Source organism: Fusarium tjaetaba (genome assembly GCF_013396195.1).
Source record: "Fusarium tjaetaba strain NRRL 66243 chromosome Unknown NRRL66243_c0000059, whole genome shotgun sequence".
NCBI classification, from domain to species: Eukaryota; Fungi; Ascomycota; class Sordariomycetes; order Hypocreales; family Nectriaceae; genus Fusarium; species Fusarium tjaetaba.
The window spans coordinates 275,297-299,250 of NW_023501255.1; the positions used below are offsets into that span (position 1 = coordinate 275,297).

At 49.0% G+C, this 23,954-nt stretch overlaps 7 protein-coding genes across 7 annotated transcripts; 5 read left to right on the top strand and 2 right to left on the bottom strand.

Annotated features, from left to right (window-relative positions):
• Window positions 1-4,083: 4,083 nt before the first annotated feature.
• On the top strand, window positions 4,084-4,443 carry FTJAE_2929 (double strand RNA binding from dead end 1 domain protein; the record flags this gene model as incomplete). Its single annotated transcript, XM_037349172.1, has 1 exon — window positions 4,084-4,443. The coding sequence occupies one exon, from the start codon at window positions 4,084-4,086 to the stop codon at window positions 4,441-4,443; it is 360 nt and encodes a 119-aa protein (XP_037210044.1).
• A 3,657-nt stretch (window positions 4,444-8,100) lies between these two features.
• Window positions 8,101-9,392, top strand: FTJAE_2930 (mannose-1-phosphate guanyltransferase; the record flags this gene model as incomplete). The annotated part of the gene is made up of 4 exons (XM_037349174.1): window positions 8,101-8,107; window positions 8,159-8,202; window positions 8,290-8,436; window positions 8,496-9,392. 4 exons carry the CDS (start codon window positions 8,101-8,103, stop codon window positions 9,390-9,392), a joined length of 1,095 nt encoding a protein of 364 aa, XP_037210045.1.
• Window positions 9,393-12,877: 3,485 nt separating this feature from the next.
• FTJAE_2931 (hexokinase) lies at window positions 12,878-14,786 on the top strand (the record flags this gene model as incomplete). The annotated part of the gene is made up of 4 exons (XM_037349175.1): window positions 12,878-12,974; window positions 13,101-13,180; window positions 13,239-14,616; window positions 14,692-14,786. The coding sequence occupies 4 exons, from the start codon at window positions 12,878-12,880 to the stop codon at window positions 14,784-14,786; spliced, it is 1,650 nt and encodes a 549-aa protein (XP_037210046.1).
• Window positions 14,787-15,176: 390 nt separating this feature from the next.
• Window positions 15,177-16,229, bottom strand: FTJAE_2932 (GCN5-related N acetyltransferase; the record flags this gene model as incomplete). Its single annotated transcript, XM_037349176.1, has 1 exon — window positions 15,177-16,229. One exon carries the CDS (start codon window positions 16,227-16,229, stop codon window positions 15,177-15,179), a length of 1,053 nt encoding a protein of 350 aa, XP_037210047.1.
• A 1,791-nt stretch (window positions 16,230-18,020) lies between these two features.
• Window positions 18,021-19,338, top strand: FTJAE_2933 (transcriptional activator; the record flags this gene model as incomplete). The annotated part of the gene is made up of 2 exons (XM_037349177.1): window positions 18,021-18,089; window positions 18,289-19,338. 2 exons carry the CDS (start codon window positions 18,021-18,023, stop codon window positions 19,336-19,338), a joined length of 1,119 nt encoding a protein of 372 aa, XP_037210048.1.
• Window positions 19,339-19,786: 448 nt separating this feature from the next.
• Window positions 19,787-20,297, bottom strand: FTJAE_2934 (peptidyl-prolyl cis-trans isomerase; the record flags this gene model as incomplete). Its single annotated transcript, XM_037349178.1, has 2 exons — window positions 19,787-20,242; window positions 20,295-20,297. The coding sequence occupies 2 exons, from the start codon at window positions 20,295-20,297 to the stop codon at window positions 19,787-19,789; spliced, it is 459 nt and encodes a 152-aa protein (XP_037210049.1).
• Window positions 20,298-21,021: 724 nt separating this feature from the next.
• On the top strand, window positions 21,022-22,794 carry FTJAE_2935 (minor histocompatibility antigen H13; the record flags this gene model as incomplete). The annotated part of the gene is made up of 2 exons (XM_037349179.1): window positions 21,022-21,944; window positions 21,996-22,794. The coding sequence occupies 2 exons, from the start codon at window positions 21,022-21,024 to the stop codon at window positions 22,792-22,794; spliced, it is 1,722 nt and encodes a 573-aa protein (XP_037210050.1).
• Between the last annotated feature and the right edge of the window lie 1,160 nt (window positions 22,795-23,954).

The window sequence follows — 23,954 nt, forward strand, 5'->3', positions numbered from 1 at the left end:
GAAATTCTGGAAGAGTTCGAATTGTCGAATCGTTGTTCGACGTTGAAAAGCTCAACCAAGCTCGCTCCGTCATGGCTCGCGTTTGCATGGGGGCTCCCTTGTACCTCCACAAAACCCACAGAATCTTTCGAGGGACGACTTTTAGCAGCATCCCTGCCACGTCCTGCAGCTTGATATCAGTCCTGCAGATGCTTGGCAGGTCGTTTGTTTACCGTCGAATATGCTTTTGTCGTTAGCTCGGCCCTAAGTAAGTAAAGTAACTAAGAAACTGGGCAATGCAGGTGTTGTTGGACCAGATATCCGATACCTGACATGGTGAAACCGCTGATTCGCCGCATGTGATTGATAACTTCGTTCAAAATGGATGCACTCGCGACGTTGCTGGGATTTGATATCGGCGCAGATGGAGTGAGAAAGATGGCCACCCCCCATGGATATACAGTACTGTACATCAGCAGGGTGAGATGTCCGAAAGGTAAGGTAGGTACTATACCTACAACGGTACTCTTTATCGACTAGCCTGTGCAGAGACAAGATGCAGCCATTGGAAGTTGCCTCGAGGTTCCAGTGCAGGACAGACAGTACATAGAGTGACCCAAGTAATGTAATGTTGTTTTTATCAACAGAACGGCATTGCCAACACATCTATGCATGAGGTTAGTAGGGGCTGACCCCAAACTTGTCCGCACCTGCCTTACCTTGCCTTAGTCTTTGCCTCAACTTCCTTTCTATTGGGGTTCTTCCTGCCATTCGTTTCCATACGTTACCCCTCCTGGCGTAGCTAATAAGGCAACTACGGCGTTCGGACATTCTATGGGCTGCCTTTCCCCCTCTTCGACACGTTGGCTTCCTTCAGCACAGGCCGCGCTCTTCGGTTCCCTCAAAACTCTGTACCTGCCACAGTACCATCCATATGAGTAGGTAGGTAGGTAGACTTTGGATCGCACTAGAGAAATTGGCTTGACCAAGTTTAAAGCACAAAGGCGAGAAAAAAGTTCTCTTGTCATCCAGTTCTATGTATAGTCCCAAAGTACATGGAAATCAACCAATCCCTCGTTACACTCATCTCAGAGCCCCGTCTTTATCCCCAAGACATTTGAGCAGAGGCTGTTGCGATCAGCCAATCAATCTTGGCGCTTTCACCGTTCTTGTCATGTTCGAGCCACAGTTAACAAGAGCTCTGTTGCTTTTTCCTGCGTGCTGCTTGCTGGGAACAGCCCTAACGGCGCCCACACCCACGCCTGTGGATGCATGGCGCAGGGCATGGTTGGCAGGGGTGGAAGGGTCTGAGAGAGCAGTGTCGTTGAATATCTGGGCCAGCCACTGACTGTACTGTTCATGCACGTCGTCGCGCTGCTTGCTTCACCGACCCTTTCTCCAGGCCCTGGGGAGTGTGATGTGGAAAGCATCCAAGTGGACTGTCCTCGCCTGCTTTGGGTGGTGTCACTGTTGAATTTGTTTCCTAGTTACCCTTTACCTACATTTGTCAAAGAATGACAGAACTGATAGCGGGAGTCGTATTCGAAAGTTTAGCGCTGCTGTCACAGCTTTCATGATGCTATTCCGAACTGAAGATTAGACGCCCTTGTCACATCCGATGGCCAAGATTGGAAGCGCCCATCGCTACATACAAAGACAAGCCCTATAGGTCCCTGAGCTGAGCAATATGAGAAGCTCGCGCTCTTATTGATGTGCCTTTTCGCGTATGCGGATCGGCCATGATCTTAACCGCCACATGAAGTTGAAAGAGAACGTGGCCCGCTCCCACTGAGTCGCTGTTGCTCGGCTCCAGCGCGACACTCTAGCCATCAGGCTAGGCCGCACAACACGGCCGACCATTTCGCGCGCGACTGGCGAGGATCAGAATATGATCCTAGCATATGCCAATCCCGACCCTGATAATTTTCGCTTCGAATTATTAGTTGCGGTTACAATGGACAGCTCGAATTGGTCCTGCAGCAGCTCCGGCCACCGGGGCTCTCGGGGCTCAAGAGGAGGGGTTCAAGGTGGATTGCCCCTCACTGCAGCTCATCGTCCTTCTTTGGACACAAAATACTACGTACTCATAGACAGCCCGGTACTGATACAGTACTCCAAAGGTCTCACTGCTGTGCATTAGTGGCCGCCGAAACAGAGATCTCAGACGTCAAGATATGGATGGTGGTCAGAGTCAGGTACATCTGTTGGTTGCTCTGTCTGTCTGGTGTTGAATTGCAGGACAGTAGGTATAAGCTGCTTCTGCGGCGGCAGAGTGACTACTACCGATTTTGCCCCTCTCAAACCTACCGGGCTTTTCGAACGTCCGGCCTGGCAACAGAAACGAATTACCCGCCTTGGACCACTACGGTGATCTCCTCTTCGCCACTTGACTTGAAGCTAAAGCAAGTTGAAATTACTGTTATGTCGCAGTGCATCTTCAATCGCATGTCTGCATGAGCTTCACAAACGGGGCCCTTACTGGCCCCATCGCCCCTCATTCCAGACCATGCTCTTATGTTCTCAAGTACTCGGCCGGATACAAAGCCCTGACCATGCTTACGTTTGTCCTGTAGATAACCATCACAAAGAGAAATGGGCAAGCGATCACAACAATATAAAGTTTGAACGATGGCCACATAAGGCCGCCAAAGAAGAATGACAACATGGAGACAACACAGGAAAATAAAACATTGACCCGCGAGAAAGGGTTCAGCTAGCTGCAGAGCAAGGACTGAGACGGAAAATAGGAACCTACTAAGTTCTTTTGAGGTACGCCAGTGGCCGAAGGCGTTAACTTTGAGACTTATCAGAGAGATCGCCTGCTTGCTGCATCCTCCATGTGTTGCGGTGGAGTGGCCTAGTCGCCAGCGGTTTTGATCAACTGGCAACCAGGTAGGCCAGCACAGCAAGATGGGTCACACTCTTTCGAGAGCCGCATCGTTGCTTGCATCTACCTCCATTCGCGCGTCGTCCTTTGTCTCCAGACACCCCCGGTCCCACGCTAAAAAGCTGTCTGGAATAAAGGCACACACGTCTCGCCGTTCCATCGGCTCAACTCGACTGCAGCGGATGGATGTACATACACTCAGTACCTAGGTATTACTCAAGACGGATATTTCAACACAGCTAAGGTTATCCTTGTGTATTTTTCCCGCATTGCTCGTCCTTTCAAATTCGTCTTTTCCTGTTTTTCAAAAACCCTCCAGCTCCTTCAATTTCTCCATCCCTCTTAATTCATCTTTCACGCCAGCCGTTTGAGCTTCATTTGACTCTGGGCACAACGAATCGAGTAATCTTAACAGGACCCTCCTCCACCCTCAACAGCCGCTCAAGACTTGCAAGGCCTGTTTCAGTTGTTGCAATTCGGTTCCTGACATCCCTTACGACCTCCACATCCATCCTCTCTACCCGCTGTAACGCTCGATCCTGGAGTTCGTCCTCGGAGCTAAACCCTGTCTTCGGCATCAGTCGTCTATTTTGATCTAGACAAGCGTTTATTTTGTTCGCGTTTCCTCCATTGATATCCTTTGGTCATAAAAACATCCCCTCTCATGCTCTGCATTCTCTCCACCGTCTTTGCCGCCTCACAATAAGCTCTTATATGCTTGAATTCCCGCCTTTTTGAACCTCCAGTCATAACAGCAACCGCAACCTTACACATCGTCGACTTCACCACTGGTCACGTTTAGTGAGAGCCAACAACAGCACCATCACAATGGGCGGTTTTTATATGCAATACCTCGAGAGTAAGTCAATGGCTGTGGAGCCTATCCCTTTTTTCAATGGCAATCATGTCTATGGTACCAGCCTTGTCAAAAACACAATTGGTTGAAGGGGCAAAAAAAAGTTCGCTTGCAGGGTAAACGTTCCCCGCATGTGGTGACAGACAAACTATTGTTCTACCCTTGTTGTGTTGTGTGACACAAGTTGAGCAATAATTTGATGTCCAACATGACTGAGAGCACATGGAAAACCTTGAACTAAATGCCGGGTTTGGCATCTTGATCCCCATTGTTCCATCTGTGGACGGATGTTATGAACACCAGCTCGTTTGGATATGTTTTGGGCTTCACCAGTTTAGAGACATGAACCCGTTTGCTAACAATGTGCGAAACAGGCCTTTGCCGACGCCGAGGATGGACAGACCCCATGTACGAGTGCTACCGGGACCATAGCGGCTACACTTGCCTTGTTCTTGTCAATGGACGCGAATACCAAACAGACCTCGCGTACGAATCTGATGTTTTAGCCCAAGAGAACGCAGCTATGCGTGCCTTCATGGTCTGCCGTAACTTTTCTGTCAATGGGGGTATGCTGGCCCGCAATGGTATCGTTCAAGGACTTCCTGCTCAGGAACCGTCTCGTCGCCGCAAGAGCCGTCACACGTCTTCTCGAGACAGCGACCGCCACAGTAGGCGATCTGGTCACCATTCCAGCAGTAGCTCAACTGCCTCATTCGACTAGAAAGCACCAGGAGGCAGCCATTGGCAGGCGATTGAGCCCAGCTTGGCAATACTCGGATGAGTTTGGATCAGCGTTGTGGCCAGCTCGTATGGGAGCATGTTCAAGAAACACGAGGGGCAGGAAACACACACAAGACGACTTACAAGCGGTTGAAATGCTTCACAGCAATCCCAAGGATATACCCAAACCAAACTCCCTCCTTGGCAATTTTTCTCATGAAGAGTTATCAGCTTCACCCTTTTTCCGCTACTACCACCACGTTTCGACTTTTATTCTCTTTTTGGTTTTTACTGTTTTGCCCCATTGTTCTTCACTTTACACTCGGGAGCAGCGATATATATCTTGATATATCCTATCTGCTGCCAACGAATCATGACGACACGATACGATTTAGATGCTATCTTACATTTCTACGGGCGGCATTTTCTTTTGCAGGTCACCATTTAGTGTCCTTTTTCTCCGCGAGGGACGATGTTGTTGCGACACATTCGGCTTGCTCTGATTTCTTCCTTTGACCTTTCCGGTGGTCTGTTGGATGTTGTCACACGTTGCATGATACCGCATTTGGTCTGAAAAAGCACCACCACGCATCAACCCAACATTCAGGTTGATATCATATGCTCCAGAACTGTGACACAGCGAAGAACGGGAGATGGAGAGTTCAAAAATATTTGCATTTGGTTAAAAGTTGAATTGGCTAGTGGCATTACTGCTCACTTACCTCACAAAGCTGGGGTTGACCCGTTGGACGACAATTTGACGAACTATGACAAAGAGAAAAAGCACACTGTTTCGAAGGTCCATTGAACAATTGACGATTAGCGAGGAGTGGCACTTTACTCAGATCTCAGATGGCGGATTCTGATAAGAAGATATGTATTCTGCTTTGACGGATGGAAAAGCACAAGCATGGTTGGAGCCAGCGTTGAATTTCACAATCACGATACGATATGAGAAAATGTGGAGGACTAACTATGAGACTGGGATGAATTATGAGAATAACCATGGAATATGGTGCAATTTGATGGCAATGCGCTATTAACGACGATAATGATTATGACCTTTTTTATTACTACTACTAAAATCTCGATTGCCGGTAGATTCTTGTGTCTCGCCTTGTGTTTCCTGATCTTGATGCATTTCTAATTGCTCATGTGACACTTGTACCACCTCTGCCATCCTTTGAATCGATGTGGTCCTTGATGCTTGAAAAGAGAAAGATTTGCCAACGCTTTGAGGGAAGTCCATTGGGGCATGAGGAGAACATATAGCTTCAGGCCAACCTGCCAATGACATACAGGATGCATTCTGAGACCAGCCTGAATGAGCGGCACAGAGGCTCAAAGACATTAGAGCCAGGACCAACAACTGAGCAATGATCAGTCAGGTGTACGGATATGTAACCACGGACTGTGGTGTCACACATAATAAGCTGGGGGGAGGGGTATTCCCGGTGTAACTCAGATGGCTTGATGCTGTGCACCAACAGTTGTTTGAGGTTGGAGGATGAAGTCAGCTCAAACTCAATTCTAACAATATTCAAGCTTCGGAAAGCCACAATGTTTGCATATGCTACCAAGAAGCGAAGTTAGGTTGAAAGCGGCAATCAATAAGGAAATGACAAGTCAGACCAACAAACGAGTTTGTCGGGATCTGGGTAACGCGAGCAACTGTCAGCTGTTAGCGAGGTGGGAGCACAACACCACCAACCTCAAACCCTATTGCTGGCTCCGAAACTTTCAGCGAGGATCGTCAATGCAGCGTCAAGTGGTTACAGATTTCAACCTCTATTGTGACGTTGAACAAGCTATGATAATGGCGCAGCCGTGAGACAGAGAGACTGTGGGGTGACTAATCGAATGAGAGTTACATAGTTGATAGTGCATACATGTCGATCGCGATATGGCTGAACTGGATCCCAATCCCATACACAGGCACAGGTTCAAGGGTGAGGGGAGGTTGACAGAGTTTGTAAGTTTATTACACATGAGGGTCACGAGGTGGTTATTGACAGCTCAATCAGAATAGAGAAGAGCAAAGGGAGGGGACACGCTAAACTAAGCAGACGTGTCAGATGGAGACACGGGAGAGGCTGAGAGATGGAAACGCCTTCGACGATGAAGTCATATGGGGTGAGGTGGAACGTCTTTTCTTTGTGTTACGAACAGTTGTTTCTATTCACGACGTGACAAAGACTCTGAATAAAGTCACGGGGCTACCAGTATGTGTGTGCTATACTCGGAAGGTCATCACAGTTGAAAAAGCCAATGCAGAAATCGCCATTAACACGAGGAACTCTCGTAAATGAGCTACAGGGTCCTTGTCAGGGGTTGCAAAAATGAACGTCAGCTTATGAGTGGTTGTGTGGCCACCTCCTGTTCTCCTTTAACAAAGTCAATGCCTTGAGGAAGAGAAGATGGTGCCACTGGCTCGGACCTCGATCAGCTAACAACCTGATAGAAATGAAAAGGTAAGGACTGTGGAATAGGAGTCGGGGCCGTACATTGAGCCTTGAGCTGTTGGTATTGAGAATCACAGTCTGGCATAAAGTGATGCAGTGTAGGGAATTAGGGGGTCGAATCACTGAAGAGTTTGATATTGATCCTCAGACCTTCTCTGGCAGAGGAACGCAACAGGTTTCATATGATGATTTGTTCTCAAATTCAATAAAAGCCATGTCAGGTATTAATCAATTCTAGAATGACCATCCGCTGAACAGGGGGTTTAATATAAATTTCGCCAGGGAGCGGACAAGGTGTAGAGCCACATTGACCCGCAAGACTTGTTTGATTGGAGTGAGAAGAGCACGCAGCCCCCTTTCTATTAGAGGACCTCGTGTCGCGGATCGTCTGTCTGTGTGGCCCGGATGGGAGATGGCAATAGTCTGAGAGGCGTAGACTAACTGACTATTGGATGTGAAGGAGTTGAGAGTCCAGATGCATTCCTTGGGATGTTCTGGCCTGGAGATGAAGGGATCGGGAACAAAGGTGGCGGTAATAGCCATTGTGGAAGTTACTGCAGAAACATCATACTCTGAGATCAAAAATGAATGACGTGAATGAGATACAAGCATCAGACTTCCTCTCGCTACTGGCAAATTAGATAACTCGAGTATCGTGAAACAAAGTGACTGAGTTGCGTTTCTACAGAGATCTTGAATCGTAGCTGGAGTCAAATCTCGAAGCCGCTGAGAACTAACGTTCCTAACCTGAGTTAGACCCTGGGCTATGGCACTGGCAGCCCGTGTCGTCCCCTGTAATCTGGGTCCAGTTCCCCACTCTCAGCCTGCCTAGGTCGTCTCTCTGGGTGCATTTAACCCACGTTGGCCTTTTTAGAACATCCCCACTTCCCTCTGCTCGTGGTCTCTCTCCTGAGTTCAAAGTTGAGCTTCTTCTTCTTCTTCTTCTCCTCTCCTCCTGATCTTCCCCTTTCTCTCTCTCTGACTTTCACTTTGACTCTGATCCAGATACTCAATCTCTCGAGATACCTGATACCCTTTTAAACATTTTATTCTTCCTTAATCTAATCCTGTCGAGGTTGCTTCCTTCTTTTCAGGACCTCGCTGCTGTCGCTCTCTGTTCTTTACTTTCTCTGTCACTGTTGACTTACGTTGCTCCAACGCATTCCACCACGTAACAGCTTCTCAGTACCGCAATCATGAAGGGTACGCTTTATCTGGCCAATCTCAACCCCTCCAGCGGCTAAAATTGTTTAGGACTTATTCTTGTCGGCGGCTTTGGCACTCGCCTTCGCCCTCTCGTACGTTACCCCTCAGGCGCGCGAAACTCCTGTGCACCCCTCCAATATTTGTTTTGTGTGTGACTGACATGTTGTGGCGCATTACAGACCCTCACTCTCCCCAAGCCTCTGGTCGAGTTCGCCAACAAGCCCATGATTGTGCACCAGATTGAGGCGCTGGTCGCAGCGGGTGTCACTGATATCGTTCTTGCTGTCAACTACAGACCTGAGATCATGGAGAAGTTCTTGGCTGAGGTAAGAACTTGGAGCCTTTGTATTCTCCTTAAACACCATATAACTGACATTTTCTGCAGTACGAGGAGAAGTACAACATCAACATCGAATTCTCCGTGGAGACTGAGCCTCTCGACACCGCCGGACCTCTGAAGCTTGCTGAGAGCATTCTCGCTAAGGACGACTCTCCCTTCTTCGTCCTCAACTCCGATGTCATCTGCGACTACCCCTTCCAGGACCTCCTGGCTTTCCACAAGAACCACGGCAATGAGGGTACCATTGTCGTCACCAAGGTTGAGGAACCCTCCAAGTATGGTGTTGTTGTCCACCAGCCCGGTCACCGCTCTTTGATCGACCGATTCGTCGAGAAGCCCGTCGAGTTCGTTGGCAACCGCATCAACGCCGGCATGTACATCTTCAACACTTCCATCCTCGACCGTATCGAGCTCCGCCCGACTTCTATCGAGAAGGAGACCTTCCCCGCTATGGTCAAGGACAACCAGCTCCACTCTTTCGACCTTGAGGGCTTCTGGATGGACGTTGGGCAGCCCAAGGACTTCCTCAGCGGTACATGCCTGTACCTCTCTTCCCTCACAAAGAAGGGCAGCAAGGAGCTCACTCCTCCCACTGAGCCCTACGTTCACGGTGGAAATGTCATGATCCACCCCTCTGCCAAGATTGGCAAGAACTGCAGGATCGGACCCAATGTCACAATCGGTCCTGATGTTGTTATTGGTGACGGTGTCCGCCTGCAACGATGTGTGTTGCTCCGTGGCTCCAAGGTCAAGGACCACGCCTGGGTCAAGTCCACCATCGTCGGCTGGAACAGCACCGTTGGCCGATGGGCTCGCCTCGAGAACGTGACAGTCCTCGGTGACGATGTCACAATTGGCGATGAGATCTACGTTAACGGTGGCAGCGTCCTCCCCCACAAATCTATCAAGGCTAACGTCGACATTCCTGCCATTATCATGTAAGGAGCGATCTAACGAACCATCGCCTTATTCGAATCTTGCTGGAGGACACACCAGCGAGATTTCTCATCTATGTTTTAATCTCAAACGACGACGACGAAGAAGAAGTCAAGAAGTAAAATTCACCACTCTGGCTGGGGAGATGTGCTGGCCACCATTCTATACCATGGAGGCGGGGCAGGAAGAAATCAAGAGCCTGCCGCTCTCTCTATCTTAATACTTTTGTGCAATTGTCTAATGCCCCTTTATGCGTGTTTATCTGGCGTCTAGGTCGATATTTACAGAGGGAGGGCAGGCAGTCAAGCCATGGAAGGACAAAAACAAGGCAGTTGGGCAGGCAGGGTTCATGGCAGCTCTCTGAGGCAGTCATGTTAAATGTCTATGTTACAGTTATTTGTATTAAAGAAGGTAGCTCAATACCATTTTGGAACTTTACGATCTTTCCCTTCCCTTGTGAGATGTGTCAACATTGCCCAGCAAGACAAGTTACGCGTAGTCGGGACTTTCGTGCCGTTCTCTGAGACACTCCCGGACATTCACTGCGTTGCTTACACTGTTGGTTCTGATTCAGACCCGTGGAGGGAACAGCTCATGGCCAGCGAGGAGAGAATGAATGTCCAGCTGACATGGCCTCAGGGAGCAGCAAAACTTCAGACTTTTGAAGAAAACATTGAAATAAACTCAGAAAAGAATTCCCTAGAGTTAGACAACGTTGCCTAAATCGTTTTATCATTCAGAATTTAGGCCCTGAGCTTTCTTGTATTCCCTCGCATATCGAGTTAGATGATCGGTGATCCTTTACGTGGGCACATAGTCTGTGTGAGATTCATCTGGCCTGTTTATTATCGAGTATCAGATATCCAGTGGTAGATAATAGAAGGTTAAACCTCAAATCTGAAGTTTGAACAACGTTTGCACGTGGATTTCTGATTGGCTGTAGATCTGATCAATGGGCCAGGTTCATTCAGGATGGGTCAAGCAGTAGGGAATGCGGCCCGTCGAGGATATCTATAAGACTGCGAGACAATGGTGGCTCTAATACATTATCACGAAGACTGTTATAGAATTTGACAAAACCATTTGAGGTTATTCACTTTCGCTTCAATATCCAAGCGCAGTAGTATTTTAGCGGTTGCCCTCATTTCATTATTCAATGCCTAGAGTTTGAAACAGGGAGACGTCAGAATTCGTTGTCAGAAACAAAAGACTCACATTGAAGCGTATTTCAGGCCTTGGAACTGCTACTGTTATGCAAGGTGTTACCAAAAGAGCGATCGCTTCTCTGAAAATTTTGATAAATAAGGAAGACTATCGAGTCAATAACGAACTCATAGGAGGGCTTATTACTGCCCTGGGGTGGGACAGTGGCTCAACTCTTTCTTGGTTAGGGTAAGGTAGGTAGCTTATTATAGATGAAGAGCGGTGTCGTGAAATGGGGCGCCTTGCTCGAAGTTTACCATCTATTACCTTTATTTGACCGGTTTTGTCCCTCGTAAGCCCTCGAAGTTTTTACAAAAACAAGCAAAGAGAAGAAAAGGCTGAGCACGAGTCTTTAACCCTGCCACAGAACTGGTTACTCACCTACCTACTAACGTTACCAAGCCACGTCTGAGGCATAAAACGTGAAGCTATTTACCACCTCCCATTTTGTTCAAGTCTTCTCGATATACCCACACCACACGACACAGATCACCATTTTGTTCTCGAACGATTGCGGTATTTCGAGGATAAACCACGGCACGGAAGAGACGGGGTATGTTGTATGTCGTTCCTGACATTGTGAATGCCAGTGTATCATTGTCCTTGAGGCTCAAGCCACGAAACGCTGTGCCGGGTCCAGCCCACCACTTACATTACACCAATCCGACCTCTGCATCACCCAACAGGAGACTCACCAGATCGAGCGCCGAAGTTCCCCCTGTATATCTCGCATGATAAGTCGGGGCGGCTCATTGATGTGGAAGTTGACGGTTTCTTCTTCCGCGTCTGGTGCACCCGATACGGAGGAGACGGGCCGTTTCAAAACAACGGAGATCTAGACTTTGCTAAGAACTCTCTGACTGTTTGTCACCTCATTGTCGACACTCTTACGACTGGGAGGTCATTGGTTCTGCGAAATTCATTGAGAAGAAAATCTTAGACAAGCACGCGACCAAAGCAGACCAGAAATCTATTCTTGAAATTCACCACGAGAGTGCACCAAGACGCAGCCAGGGCCCTGGCTTAGAAGTGGTGGTCAATTGTTAGGCAGACAATGGAGGCACAGCAGGTGCAGGTGTATGGACATGGACATGGACATGAGATTAAGACGAAGAAGCGCCCTTGGCCTCGGTTCCTTGTCTCATGTGTAGCTCTCATGCTGATTCTAGTGGTAAGTTGGCATTTCGACACGGTAATCTTTTTTTCCCTGTGCTTGGTATTTTCTGGGGCCATCATATCATTCATTTTGCAGTATCATTCCTACCCCGTCATCCCGCCTTTCATCCACACATCCATTTGTCTCCCCGTTGCCCCATCTTTGGCTCTCCAGCCCAGAAATCACCCGTCCGTACCGCAAGACTGGGACTGGGTTGAGCTCGGCTCATGAAGATGATGCATGGCATGGCATGACCTGACCGAAACCTTGCTAGTGAGGGTACATACAATTGAGGGACTTGACGATAGCATCATCTTTACGGCTGGGGACGACTGGCAACTCTTTATTTTTTTTTTACTGGGGCCAAGTTGGCTTATGACGGCATCCCAGTGGATATGCTCGCGGGACATGAGCCTCAAGAAATAAATTATTATGGTTTTCTAGAGACCAAGCACCCTAAAAAACAAGACGTTGGAAGCAAGACACGGCCAAGTTCGGCGTATTAGCGGAGCCTCTATGAGGTTTCTCCCCCGCACCCCGAGCACCACCGACCACACCTCCACCATCTCTCCACTTGAACGGCCTCTCCACGGCCGCCCGGCGACACTTCGATTGGGTTGGGTGCTTCAGAACCATGGGGATGGCGCCTCAATCAGGAGAAGGAAGCAACTGGAGTGAGGCTCGTGGTATTAAAAAATCCACTGCAATTCGGGCCCATTCGGCGGCGCTCAATGGCAATGCCCAGGCCCTTGTCATCACTCACGTAACGCTCCATGATCCCCAGGCCCCAGAAAACTCCCCCATTTCCAGTCGTCATTGGTAGTTGATCAGCCACTGACACAGGTTCCGTCAGCAGCTCTCCCAGCTTGTCCTCAGCAACGGTGACGCCAAGCTCCAGCAGCAGCCAGAGCTCAAATTCCCAAGAAACCTTTTGACCTCGTTGTCGTCCACCAACGCCTCAATTTTGGTTTCCTTCTCCTCTCTCCTCCAATTATTTTCTCTACAAACTCTTCACCTTTTATTCCCTCAATTCTCTTTCTCATCCCCACCCCCAATCCCTTCAGCGTCCGAAGCTGTCTGCTCCATCGCCCCTCTCTTCACGACAACGCCGCCTACCTCACCAGCTATCACCATGGCTCTAGCTGACGAGTCCAACCGTATCGTCAAAGAGTTCGACTTCTCCGACGAGGAACTGAACAATCATGTGAAGGAGTTCTTGAGGCAAATGGGTATGCTCACCCCTCGCTCCACGTAGAATCTGCGCCGCGGTGCTACTGTAGCTCGTTGTCATGATGCGCATTTTCTCCCATTTTGGCTTTAAACCCTCAACAAAACCCAAACTCACAGTTTCCTAGATGAGGGCCTTCACAAAGAGGGTACCAGCCTCCAACAAATTCCTACCTACGTCACCGGCGTTCCCAATGGCACGGAAAAGGTAATTTTTTATCCACATTTGGCTCGTGAAGCTGCCCAGACTGATTCTCCCTCACCAGGGTCTGTATCTGGCCGTTGATCTGGGAGGCACAAACTTCCGAGTTTGCTCCATCATGCTCAACGGTGACACCACTTTTAACCTCACTTACAACAAGGTTGCCATTCCCAAAGAGCTTATGGTCGCAAAGACCTCCGCACAGCTCTTTTCTTTCCTCGCCAAGCAGATCGAGATCTTCCTCAAGGAGCACCACGCCGACCACTTCAACTCCCACCTGCGCCGTCGCAACACTGCCAGTACACCCTCGGGCTATCGCGATGAACATATTTTCCGCCTGGGTTTCACCTTCAGCTTCCCGGTCAAGCAGCTAGCCATTAACAAGGGTCTGCTAATTCGATGGACCAAGGGCTTTGACATTCCTGATGCCATAGGCAAGGACGTCTGCGCTCTGCTTCAGACCGAGATCGACAAGCTCCACCTTCCCGTCAAGGTTGCGGCGCTCGTAAACGACACTGTCGGCACTCTCATGGCTCGATCCTACACTTCAACCAGCAAGAGTCGATCTGTTCTTGGTGCCATCTTTGGTACCGGCACCAACGGTGCATACATGGAAAAACTGAGCAACATCAAGAAGCCTATCTCTGGGGAGTATGATCAATCAACAGGAGAGATGGTTGTCAACACAGAGTGGGGTTCTTTTGACAACCAGCTCAACGTCTTGCCATCAACACCTTGGGACAAGGCTCTTGACGCCGAAAGTGTAAACCCTGGCCTGCAAATGTTCGAGAAGCGGGTATCTGGTATGTTCTTGGGTGAGATTGTCCGACTTGCCATGGCCGATATGATCAACAATGAGAGTTCGTCTCTGTTCAAGGATCTCAACTCGAGCACGAACGACTGGGGCACTACCACAAACATCGCGCCATCGTCTGGTTTCCTCAAGCCTTGGGGACTCGACAGCTCCATCATGTCCGTTGCGGCCGCCGATAATACCCCTGAGCTGTCTACCCTCCGCCAGGAGCTCGAGAACCTCCTCAGTGTTTATACTCCCTCACTCGAGGACGCCCAGGCTTTCAAGTCCGTTTCCAATGCTGTTGGTCGTCGCGCTGCTCGATTGTCAGCCGTCGCCATTGGTGCCATAGCTCTCAACTCTGGCAAGCTCAATAATCTCGATGAAGAGGTTATCGATATCGGTGTGGATGGCAGTCTCGTCGAGCACTACCCTTTCTTCCGCGATATGATCTACGAGGCCCTCCGTGCCATTGACGGCATTGGACCCCAGGGTGCCGAGAAGATCCGAATCGGTATCGCTAAGGACGGTAGCGGTGTCGGCGCCGCCCTGATTGCCTTGGTAGCTGCTGGCAGGGAGAAGCCTGAAGATTATTTGACTGACTTGAGATCTGAGTCCAACCGCGCTCGCAAGTCTTCTGATGCGATCCGTACGTTCTACCCTTCATCCCAAGCCATTCAAACTTCGGCTTCCGCCTAAGCGACATTTGCTAACATTTTAATAGTCGATTCAGCACCAGTCTCTAACCAGGCACTGCTCATTGGCGGTGCTGTCGGTCTCCTTGCGCTAGCAGCTATATGGTATAACAAGCGTCGATGAGCAACTGCATGTTTCGGTGTTATGTTTTTCTGAGTTGATTACTCATGCCAAGATTTATGTATATATGTGCTGGTGATGGGTTGTGGTGATGTTCATTTTTGGGCCCTAGGCGTTTTCTTCAATATTTTCATCCCTTCGCCTATTGTTTCTCTATTCAAAAGCTGTATAATTATGAGGCAACTAGTTTTATGACAAAATAATCTGATGATTCCTTTTCAGTTTTCCGAGGAGCAACTGGATTTATTATTGGGTTATTATTATAGTAAGTCTAATATTGTGTCTTTTCCTGAATCGCGTCTAGCCCATCCGAACCGTTGAAATCGTATACCATCGTGAAGCAATCCATTCTTTAGCAGCAGCTTTATCAATAGCATATTTCTCGTCTATGCCTTAATTCCCGAAAGCAGCCGCGGGGTAAGACCTGTCCCTCTTCTTTCGCGCCGCAGAGCTACTTCTAGAGCTTGCGCCAGAGCCAGTACTTCCTACCCGCGGTGGTGGTGCGAGACGGCTATTTGCCATATCCTCAGGGAGATCATTCCACTCAGTCTCGGGTCGTTGGTTTTGATAGGATTTCCCAGACTGAGGCATGGGAGGTCTTGAGGTGCCATTTCTGGGAGGACCTGACGCTGCATCCAGGTTGGCAATATCAGCAGTTACGCTCGCAGGCACACTAGGTTGAGGCGCAGAAGAGGAAGAAGGTAGCAAGTTCCGGACAGAAGCGCCAGTTGGACGGCTGACTAGCCAGGCTGAATTGGGACGCAGCTTGAGATAGTAGCCCTCAATAGGTTGGTTCTCGCGCTTGAAGCCACGACCTTCATACCATTTCAGACCCTCCTCATTCTCAGTCCAAACATGAGCCGTGACAGTTGTCACGTTCAAGTTGGGATCCGATACAGCACCTGCAATGATATTGTCCACCGCAGCGTTCACGAGACCCAGCGATCGATAAGGCGAAAGCAGACAAAGCGACTGAATGTATAGATTCTGAGGCATGACTCCCTGGCTGTTGGAATCGAGGATGGGTTCAACGCGGCAAACGACACCGCCGACGACCTTGGCTTCAGAGCCATCGTGAGCCCAGGTGATGACCCGGGAAAAACGACCAGATGTCGGATCAACTGCACGCTGGTAGAAGTTGTCGGGGTAGCTAACGGGAAGAAGAAGGGCGTTGATGCGGCGTAGAGCGTTGACGTCGTCGTTCGAGACCAACCGGATCGTAGCTTCTTGAGGGAGAGATGTCGGCAGAGGCGGAATTTGGAACGAGGTTATCGTGGAGTCTGGCGCCTTCGAGGCTGGTGGAGGGGCAGTAGCAGCAGGCGGCGGGGGAGGCCGTGAGAGTTCTATGGAAGCCCCCTGAGAAGGTGGAGGAGCATATTTGGGTGTTTTTGCCGAGAAGAAGGATCGGATGGAGGTTTGGGCGGGTTTTGTGGACGGAAGAGACATATTAACGTGAAGGTATGTAAATATGTAGTCGGAGGTTGATCGAGACAGGGAGAGGTTATATGTTGTTGAGAGACGACGGAGTTGTTTATATGAGACAGAGCAGATATCGACGAAGATAAACAAGGGAAAAGAACACAAAAGGTTGGGAAACGTGAGACAAAGCACCCGGCCGAAACCCTAAACTATGCGCTCTTTGAGTCTAAGTGTCAATCCGGAGCAATGAGGATTATGCTTTCGTGGAGGTATGTATTCAAAGGGTCGGGTCGAGAAAGTACCTTACCTTATGGAAGTCCAGACGGGGGATGAGGCTCTTGGATAGCCACTAGCGTGGATCGCCCAATGAATGGCATTCAAGATGAAGGGATAGCCAATCCCACGTGAGAGATCTAGATTGAAGTCGATCGCCATTCGTTAAAGGGAGCCCCTTGATGGGAATTAGATAAATTTAGCAGCAGCCCAGCCAATGTTCGAAGGGTACCCGCCCCTGAAAGTCGATTGACAGCTGTCGTTTGTGAGTTGCAGGATGAGTAAGTGGTTTGGTTAGGTAGTCTCTGCAGTATTACATAGTAGAGTCATGGATGGTAACAGATAACACATGGGCAACTCTAGGGATGAGTACAAGCAACCATTATACGGTAAGGGATATGTTCCGTTGATACTGTTCCATCTGATGAGACTCTTCTATGTTGGGTTTCCTTAATTCTCTGGGTGATTTGTATCAGAGTCGCACACTATGAGCTGCATTAGTGACATCCAAGTCAAAGGTGATCGATCGCCCCTTGCATCTGTCATGGTTATCAATTAAACTTCGCACAAGCGAAGGTGCTGGATCTTGATCAATCGATCTTGACAACTAGTTACCTCTCGCATGTAGTACGTATGATAGACTCAGTACCTGGATAATAACATTAAGGTACCGGCCTGTAGTAAGATAAATACCAACCCCTAATCTTGTCAGATTCGTTATAGGTGGAGATGACTCCCAAACTCTACGTCTCTAATTTCAGTGGCTGATACCGACCGAGGTGAGCACTGGGCGCTGGGGCACTCTTACTCCCACTGAGGCTCAGGCTCAGTTTCGGGTGGCTTCTGCTAAACGTTGACTTTTATTTTTTTGCTTAAAATCTTCCCCTTGACTGACTTTGAACCATCAGAACCAACCGTCGTCCCGTCATCTTTTGGTTCATCGCAGGCATCGAAAATTTTGTCGCTGCATTTGGTGCTCTTTTGTTCTTTTCCTTCTTAATTACTCGCTTCAATAAGCGGGCCATTGTTTCGTCACTTGGGCCGTTCGTCAATATCTTTCTCCCCGGTTGCCGAACGCAAACGCTGAACTTGTAGCGCACTGCACTGGGAGCCTCCTACAAACGAAGATTGGAGAATAGAAACTCATCAATTGTTATCTTATTCATCTCACCACTTCCTATTGTCAACTCATTTGGTTAACTCATTGTTTCATCCTGATCAGAGTGACAATTACTCGTCATTCGTACTCATTCCCATTAATTATTCCTCCTCCTTCGCGATTAATTCTCTCACCTTCAACTTTTGATATTTTCTCCTCCAAACTTTTTTCTCTTATCGCAATAACCAGCGCCCCTACTCCGTATTCACCTCAGTAACACTACTGTACCCCAGCTGCAATTCCGTGCACACCCCCCCTCCGCCCGGTAGCTGCCGTTTCGCTCCTCGGCATCATCACACGATTTCAGTTACACACCCTCCGCTTTACAGCATTGTTCCTTACAAACTTGTCGGCCCTGGCTCGGACTCAGGATATCCGGCGACATCATGAATGCTGGCACGGGCAGGGCGGGCGTCATAAGCGCTCCAGATGATGCTGCTCCGATGGATAAGTTGGTAAGTATTCGGTCTCTATCTCTCTACCTGTCCACCTCCCTGCGATGCGAAACCAGTCGCCATCCGCGACACCATCATATCCTCTGTGGTGATTGCTCATCTCTGCGCCCCCTATCGCAGCACCATTGCATCGAAATTGTTGCTCGCCATCCATCGGCAATGCCTTTTCTAATAAATCGCTAATACGAACCTCCCTCAGGCACATGCTGTACTAGATGATGTGCTTTACAACGTTCTGAGCGATCTATTGATGAAGACGCACCGCGAAGAGAAGACGGCTAGAGCTACCACCGCTGCCATTCGCATCGAGAAGCTGGCATCCGACGCGTCCGACAGCTCAACGCCAGACTCAAAACCGGACGTACGGATTGAGACCGACGCCGCTATATACGAGGATGGAAAAGTTTTGTTGAAGGGCAATCCTCTTAAGACGACCGCCGAGATTCTGTGCCCCCGATGCCATCTGCCCCGACTCCTATACCCGACGGACGGAAAAGGCGCTCAAAAACCCGATCCCGGTGTCATCTACTGCAAGAAACATCCTTATATTGATAAGCCCGGGTGCGATATTTATGGCCAGAGCTGGGTTCCTCAAGGTCCCGGTAGAGGCAAGAAGAAGAAGGACATGGAAAAGAATACCGATTCTCCCAATGCTGAACAGCGACCACCCAATGTTCTTTCTTTCCCCTCTGCTACTTGCAGCAAATGCAAGCGTTGTATTCTTGTCACTCGACTGAATAACCACATGGGCTCGTGCATTGGGAACAGTGGTCGCAATGCCAGTCGAGCTGCAGCACAGAAGTTGAGTAATGGCGGATCTCAGAATGACACTACGCCACCTTCATCACAAAAGGCGACTCCTGCGCCAGGCTCCCGCGCCGCCAGCCCGAAGAAGCGCGATGCCAGCGACGAAGAGGAAGATTCTGAGAACAGTCACAAGAAAAAGAAGCTCAAGCCTACTTCCTCGGCGGTCACCAAGAAGGTGATTATCAAGACGAAGCCGAGCCTCAAAAAGGACAAACCTAAGGGTATGTCGTCCTTAAGCCAGGAGCAAAAGGCCGACTACAGCAACAGTGAATCCGTTGAGGTGGCACCCAAGAAGGTTGTGTCCAAGGGTATCAGTCCCGTCAAGAAGCTTAAGATGAACAAACCTCCGCTGGGGTCACCCAAGCCCAAGCCTACTGGCCTCATCCGCGAGGCAACTGGAGAGTCAGAGTCTTCAGACACACTCTCATCCCCTCCTCAGTAGACTTCGCTCAGTAACAGCATCATGAGCGATAGATCATCGATCTGATGTCGTGTCAGGCTGTCCTTTTGGCGTCAGCCTGGCCTACGGGCATCAGTATGAATGTTATGGTTGGATACGATAGAAGCAGGCAGTACGTCACGCGACAAAGGACATCATTTGCTTATCGCTTGCTTCTCGAGAACATTTACTCTACTTGTATTATCATCAATACATCATTGCATTGGAATGGCGAGCTGGTTGGCTAAGGTTACCGGGACCGGATATTTACAGCATCCATGGAAAAGGGACCGGGGCGTTTTTTGGCGTAATGAGTACAACAACAATGGATATTTGCAGAAATACTGATCTTGACCGCGACCTGTGACTTTGACCGTGACCATAATTTGTAACTTTTAATCCTGAACGCCAATGCTAGAGATGTCTAATCCACTCCGCGAATACTTTCTATCTAGACCTCCTCGTCTTCCTCTACAATGCGAGCCTTGACAATCTTAATGTCCTCGTTGGGCCTGTCCTCGGACCCAGTCTTGACCATGCCCATTCTCTTCACTGTACTCATTCCGGATTTGACCCTTCCAAATATAGTGTGTTTGCCATCGAGCCAAGGTGTAGGCGCAAGCGTGATAAAGAACTGCGATCCGTTCGTGTTGGGGCCCGCATTGGCCATGCTCAAGATACCAGCGCCTGTGTGCTTGAGACCCGGGTCGATCTCGTCCTCGAACTTGTCGCCGTAGATGGAGCTTCCGCCGCGACCCGTTCCTGTTGGGTCGCCGCCCTGGATCATGAAATTGGGGATGATGCGGTGGAAGATGGTGTTGTCGTAGTAGCCGCGACGGACGAGGGTGGTGAAGTTATTGCAGGTCTTGGGGGCGTGGGTGGTGTAGAGCTCAACGGTGAGCGAGCCCTGTAGCTTGTCAGTACCCGACTGTAGTCAAAGGCGAGAGTTTGCGACGTACCATTGTGGTCTCAAGTGATATGTTCGTTGTCATGATCGAGGTGCTGTTGGGTGTAAGTTGTTTATGATGGAGGGGAAATTTAGGATCTGCGAACCCATCCATGCCTTAGACACATCCAGCTTTAGTCTACGAACATGGAGCAGTGAGGTCACTGGTGCTTGGGCAAACATTTCATGAGATTTCATAGTATGACTACTACTACAGTATCTTGTCTTTCTTTCACCTACTATCATCGCTTACTATGCTTTTCCTTGCCAAAATAAGGTCGGCATCTCTATCTCTAGGTATATTCAACATGATGGTGAGTTAGGTTTGGCGCAGTTTGTATGCACCTTGAGTTCCTGGCGTTTTTAGCACTGCGAGCTGCATGATTGGTCAAGCAACTGTGTAACAAAAGGCCGGCCACTATATTTCAGCCCCATAACATTCTGTTTCTGTTCAGCTCAGTGAGCTTTTACACTTGCATCAGACGTCATTCATCAATAAAGATACTGCATGTCAGGCCTTTGTTCTTTTTCTGTGCTTTGTTAACCTTTTATCTTTCTTCCTCCTTTCTTTAACTCTACTGCAATTTTTCTGCAGAAACAACCGAGTCAACGTGCTGGAAATTTGTCACGAAATGTCATGACGGGTCCTTAACTCTCACTTTACACAACTTATCCAGGCTGAGAACACGTTGCTTCCTCTTCATCAACAACATTAGCAACGTCTTCCAGTCAGTCAAACCATGGCAGAAAACGCTACAGACCCAGCCGCCCTGGAGGGCTCTTTCGATGCTCTAAACTCTACTCTCGCCAGTGGGCAAAGTTGGCTCTCATCTTTTGCCCATATCAAAGATCTGAGTTTTGTCATGCTTGAAGTCAGGCTCGTCCTCAGCGCTATTGGCATCATCTATCTTGGTGCCCACGCTGCTCTTCGGCGACCCCCATCTGCACAACCTGCGAAGAAAAAGAAGCCCGGCTCCAAAGATGACGAAGACGAGAGCTTTGCCCAGGGACTAGAGCCCTCCGATGCCATTGTTTTCCCGCTTATGGCTGGTGCTGTCCTTATCGGCTTGTACTACCTGATTCAGTGGCTCAAGGACCCTGATATTCTGAACAAAATTCTACGCTGGTACATGTCTACCATGTCCGTTGCTAGTCTGGTATCGATCTATTCTCATGGTATTGAGATAGTGACCAGTCTGGCGTTCCCACGATACTGGCGCGGCCGTGACGGGCGACTAAGGGAAGCGGATCAGAAGACAAGATCAGTACAAGTCTGTGATGATGCGGGAAACCCTGACGCAGCCGTCCCTAAAACTCAAAACCCCTTTCCCGGGCCATTTGCTTGTTTGGCGTTCTCGGAGAAGATCCGCAAGTCTGGCTGGGAGCTTCGAGGTCTCCTGAAGCGGCATTGGGCCATCAAGCTGTTCATCCATGGAATGGGCAAAGAGGAAGGCCGAATCAAGTTTGCTCATGTTGTGTCCTTGGTTATGGCAGTAGCCACGGCGCTCATTTACTCATCAACTACTTCCCCCTTGTTGAGTAATATGCTTGGTTATGCCATGTGCTATGGCTCTCTTCAACTCATCTCGCCCACAGATTTCTTGACTAGCACTCTGATCCTAGTTGGTCTGTTCTTTTATGATATCATAATGGTATTTTACACGTGAGTTATAGGACTGATTTTGAGATTGACTCCAATGCTAAACATTTCCAGCCCCTATATGGTTACAGTAGCAACCAAGTTGGAGGTCCCGATCAAGCTCACTTTCGAGGCTGCAGAGCGAAAGAGCATCCTTGGACTGGGTGATATCGTCATTCCAGGCATGGTCATGGCCCTAGCCCTTCGGTTTGACCTTTGGCTCCATTATGATCGAAAGATCAAGTATGAGAGCACTGACCTGAAGCTCATTGAGAAGGACCCGACATCAGGCGCTCTCATCGTACGGAGCGAGACTAAACACAAGGAGGTCAAGGCCAAGTACGTCAACGTCAAAGGCAAATGGGGAGATAGCCTCTGGACGCGTGGGGCATTCTTTATCTTTGGATCACAGCAGCTGCCCCCTGACTTGGCGGCTGCACACTTTCGCAAGACCTACTTTCATGCCTCCGTCACTGGGTATCTCTTCGGCATGATGGTTACGTTGGCCATGCTCTTGATCTTCAAGCGTGGCCAGCCTGCATTGTTGTATCTCGTTCCTGGCGTTCTGGGATCTCTCTGGTTGACAGGACTGGTGCGTGGAGAAATTAAGCAGATGTGGAAATACACCGAAGATGGAAGCTTAGACAAGATTGATGTGGTTGTGGACTTGGATGGCGAGGGCAACCCGATCAAGACCGTCGGCAAACTAGAGGACGGCGTCGTGGATACAACTAAAAAGGATGAAAAGAAAGACGGAGAGGATAAGTCCAAGGATAAAGAAGATGGAAAAGCAAAGGAAGGGGACAAGAGCGAAAACAAGGAAGACCGTCATGTATTCCTACTCTCGGTTGATGCTGAGTCGGAGACAGAATAAGCAGAGGTTTCATGGCCGTAGTTTTGATGATGGGATCTGGCCACAGTAGCATGCCTCAGCAGAAGACCATAGACATTAGACATGAGCGTCATGGAGTAGACATGAACTGTTCAAGGCTTCGTCTATCGGCCGGATCTGTGTTGAAACTATACTTCAAGCAACTTGTCCTACATCTTCACTTTGAGGAGGCCGAGAGAAGGGCTGGTCATTATCATTAACATTAATATTAAATCTGGACTGCTTCAAAATAAAAATAAGAATCATTATCTCGGTGTCTCCGTATCCATCCACATCATACGCGTACCCCGTATCTCTTTAATAATTTCGAGTCTGTATTAGTAGACATCGGCCACCACCAACGTCCTTAATCCCCTGCACCGCGTAAAGGTTCAGACTCTTCGCAGGGGTCGTTCCATCCGCTCATATCCAACATAGCAAATGCTTTGGACTGGGCTTCCTCTGGAGTTTTGTTGTGCCCAACACTCGGCGTTAAGATGGGCGGGTGAATAGTGAAAAGTCGAGCGTGCCGTATGCTGAGAGCGCATCTTAGATTTCCTTGACTGAAGCTCTTGTATAGTTCTTATTGTTTCGCTTGGTGGTAGGAACTGGCTTCGGTAGATACACTGGTCGTGCAGCACAACTCGTTTGGCTTAAGCCAGCAAATGGTAAAAGTAGAAGATACTTCAATACTGAGAGAAGAAAAAGGCCTCAACTTGAGCAGAAAAAGAAGTGATATAAGATAAGAATGGAAGTCTCCTCTCGGGCATAATGAGCCGTGGTGGTTTTAATGACTGATCATGGTTGTGGTTGTCAAGGAGAGAAAAGAGGTGCAGGACTCTCGTACAAGACTCGACTGCATAACTAGGTCTCAAGAATTAAGAAAGGGATGAGAGCCTGTAGAGCACGTTCAATGTTCTCCTCGTGGCCTCTTATTATACTTCATGGTCGTTGCTCTATGATAGTTGGTTTGGCCTTTGTTTCGGCCGGCCTGTAATCAAGACCCCACCTCCGACAGGCCCGGTTTCGTCTTTTCGGCTTCCGAGTCTCACCTGTCTTGTCACAGTCTCGTCTCAACTCCCATCACCTACTTCTAATGGTTCTGTCACTGGAAGCCTGAAACGCTAGCTCTTCAGCATTCCAAGGCAATAGTTGTAGCAACG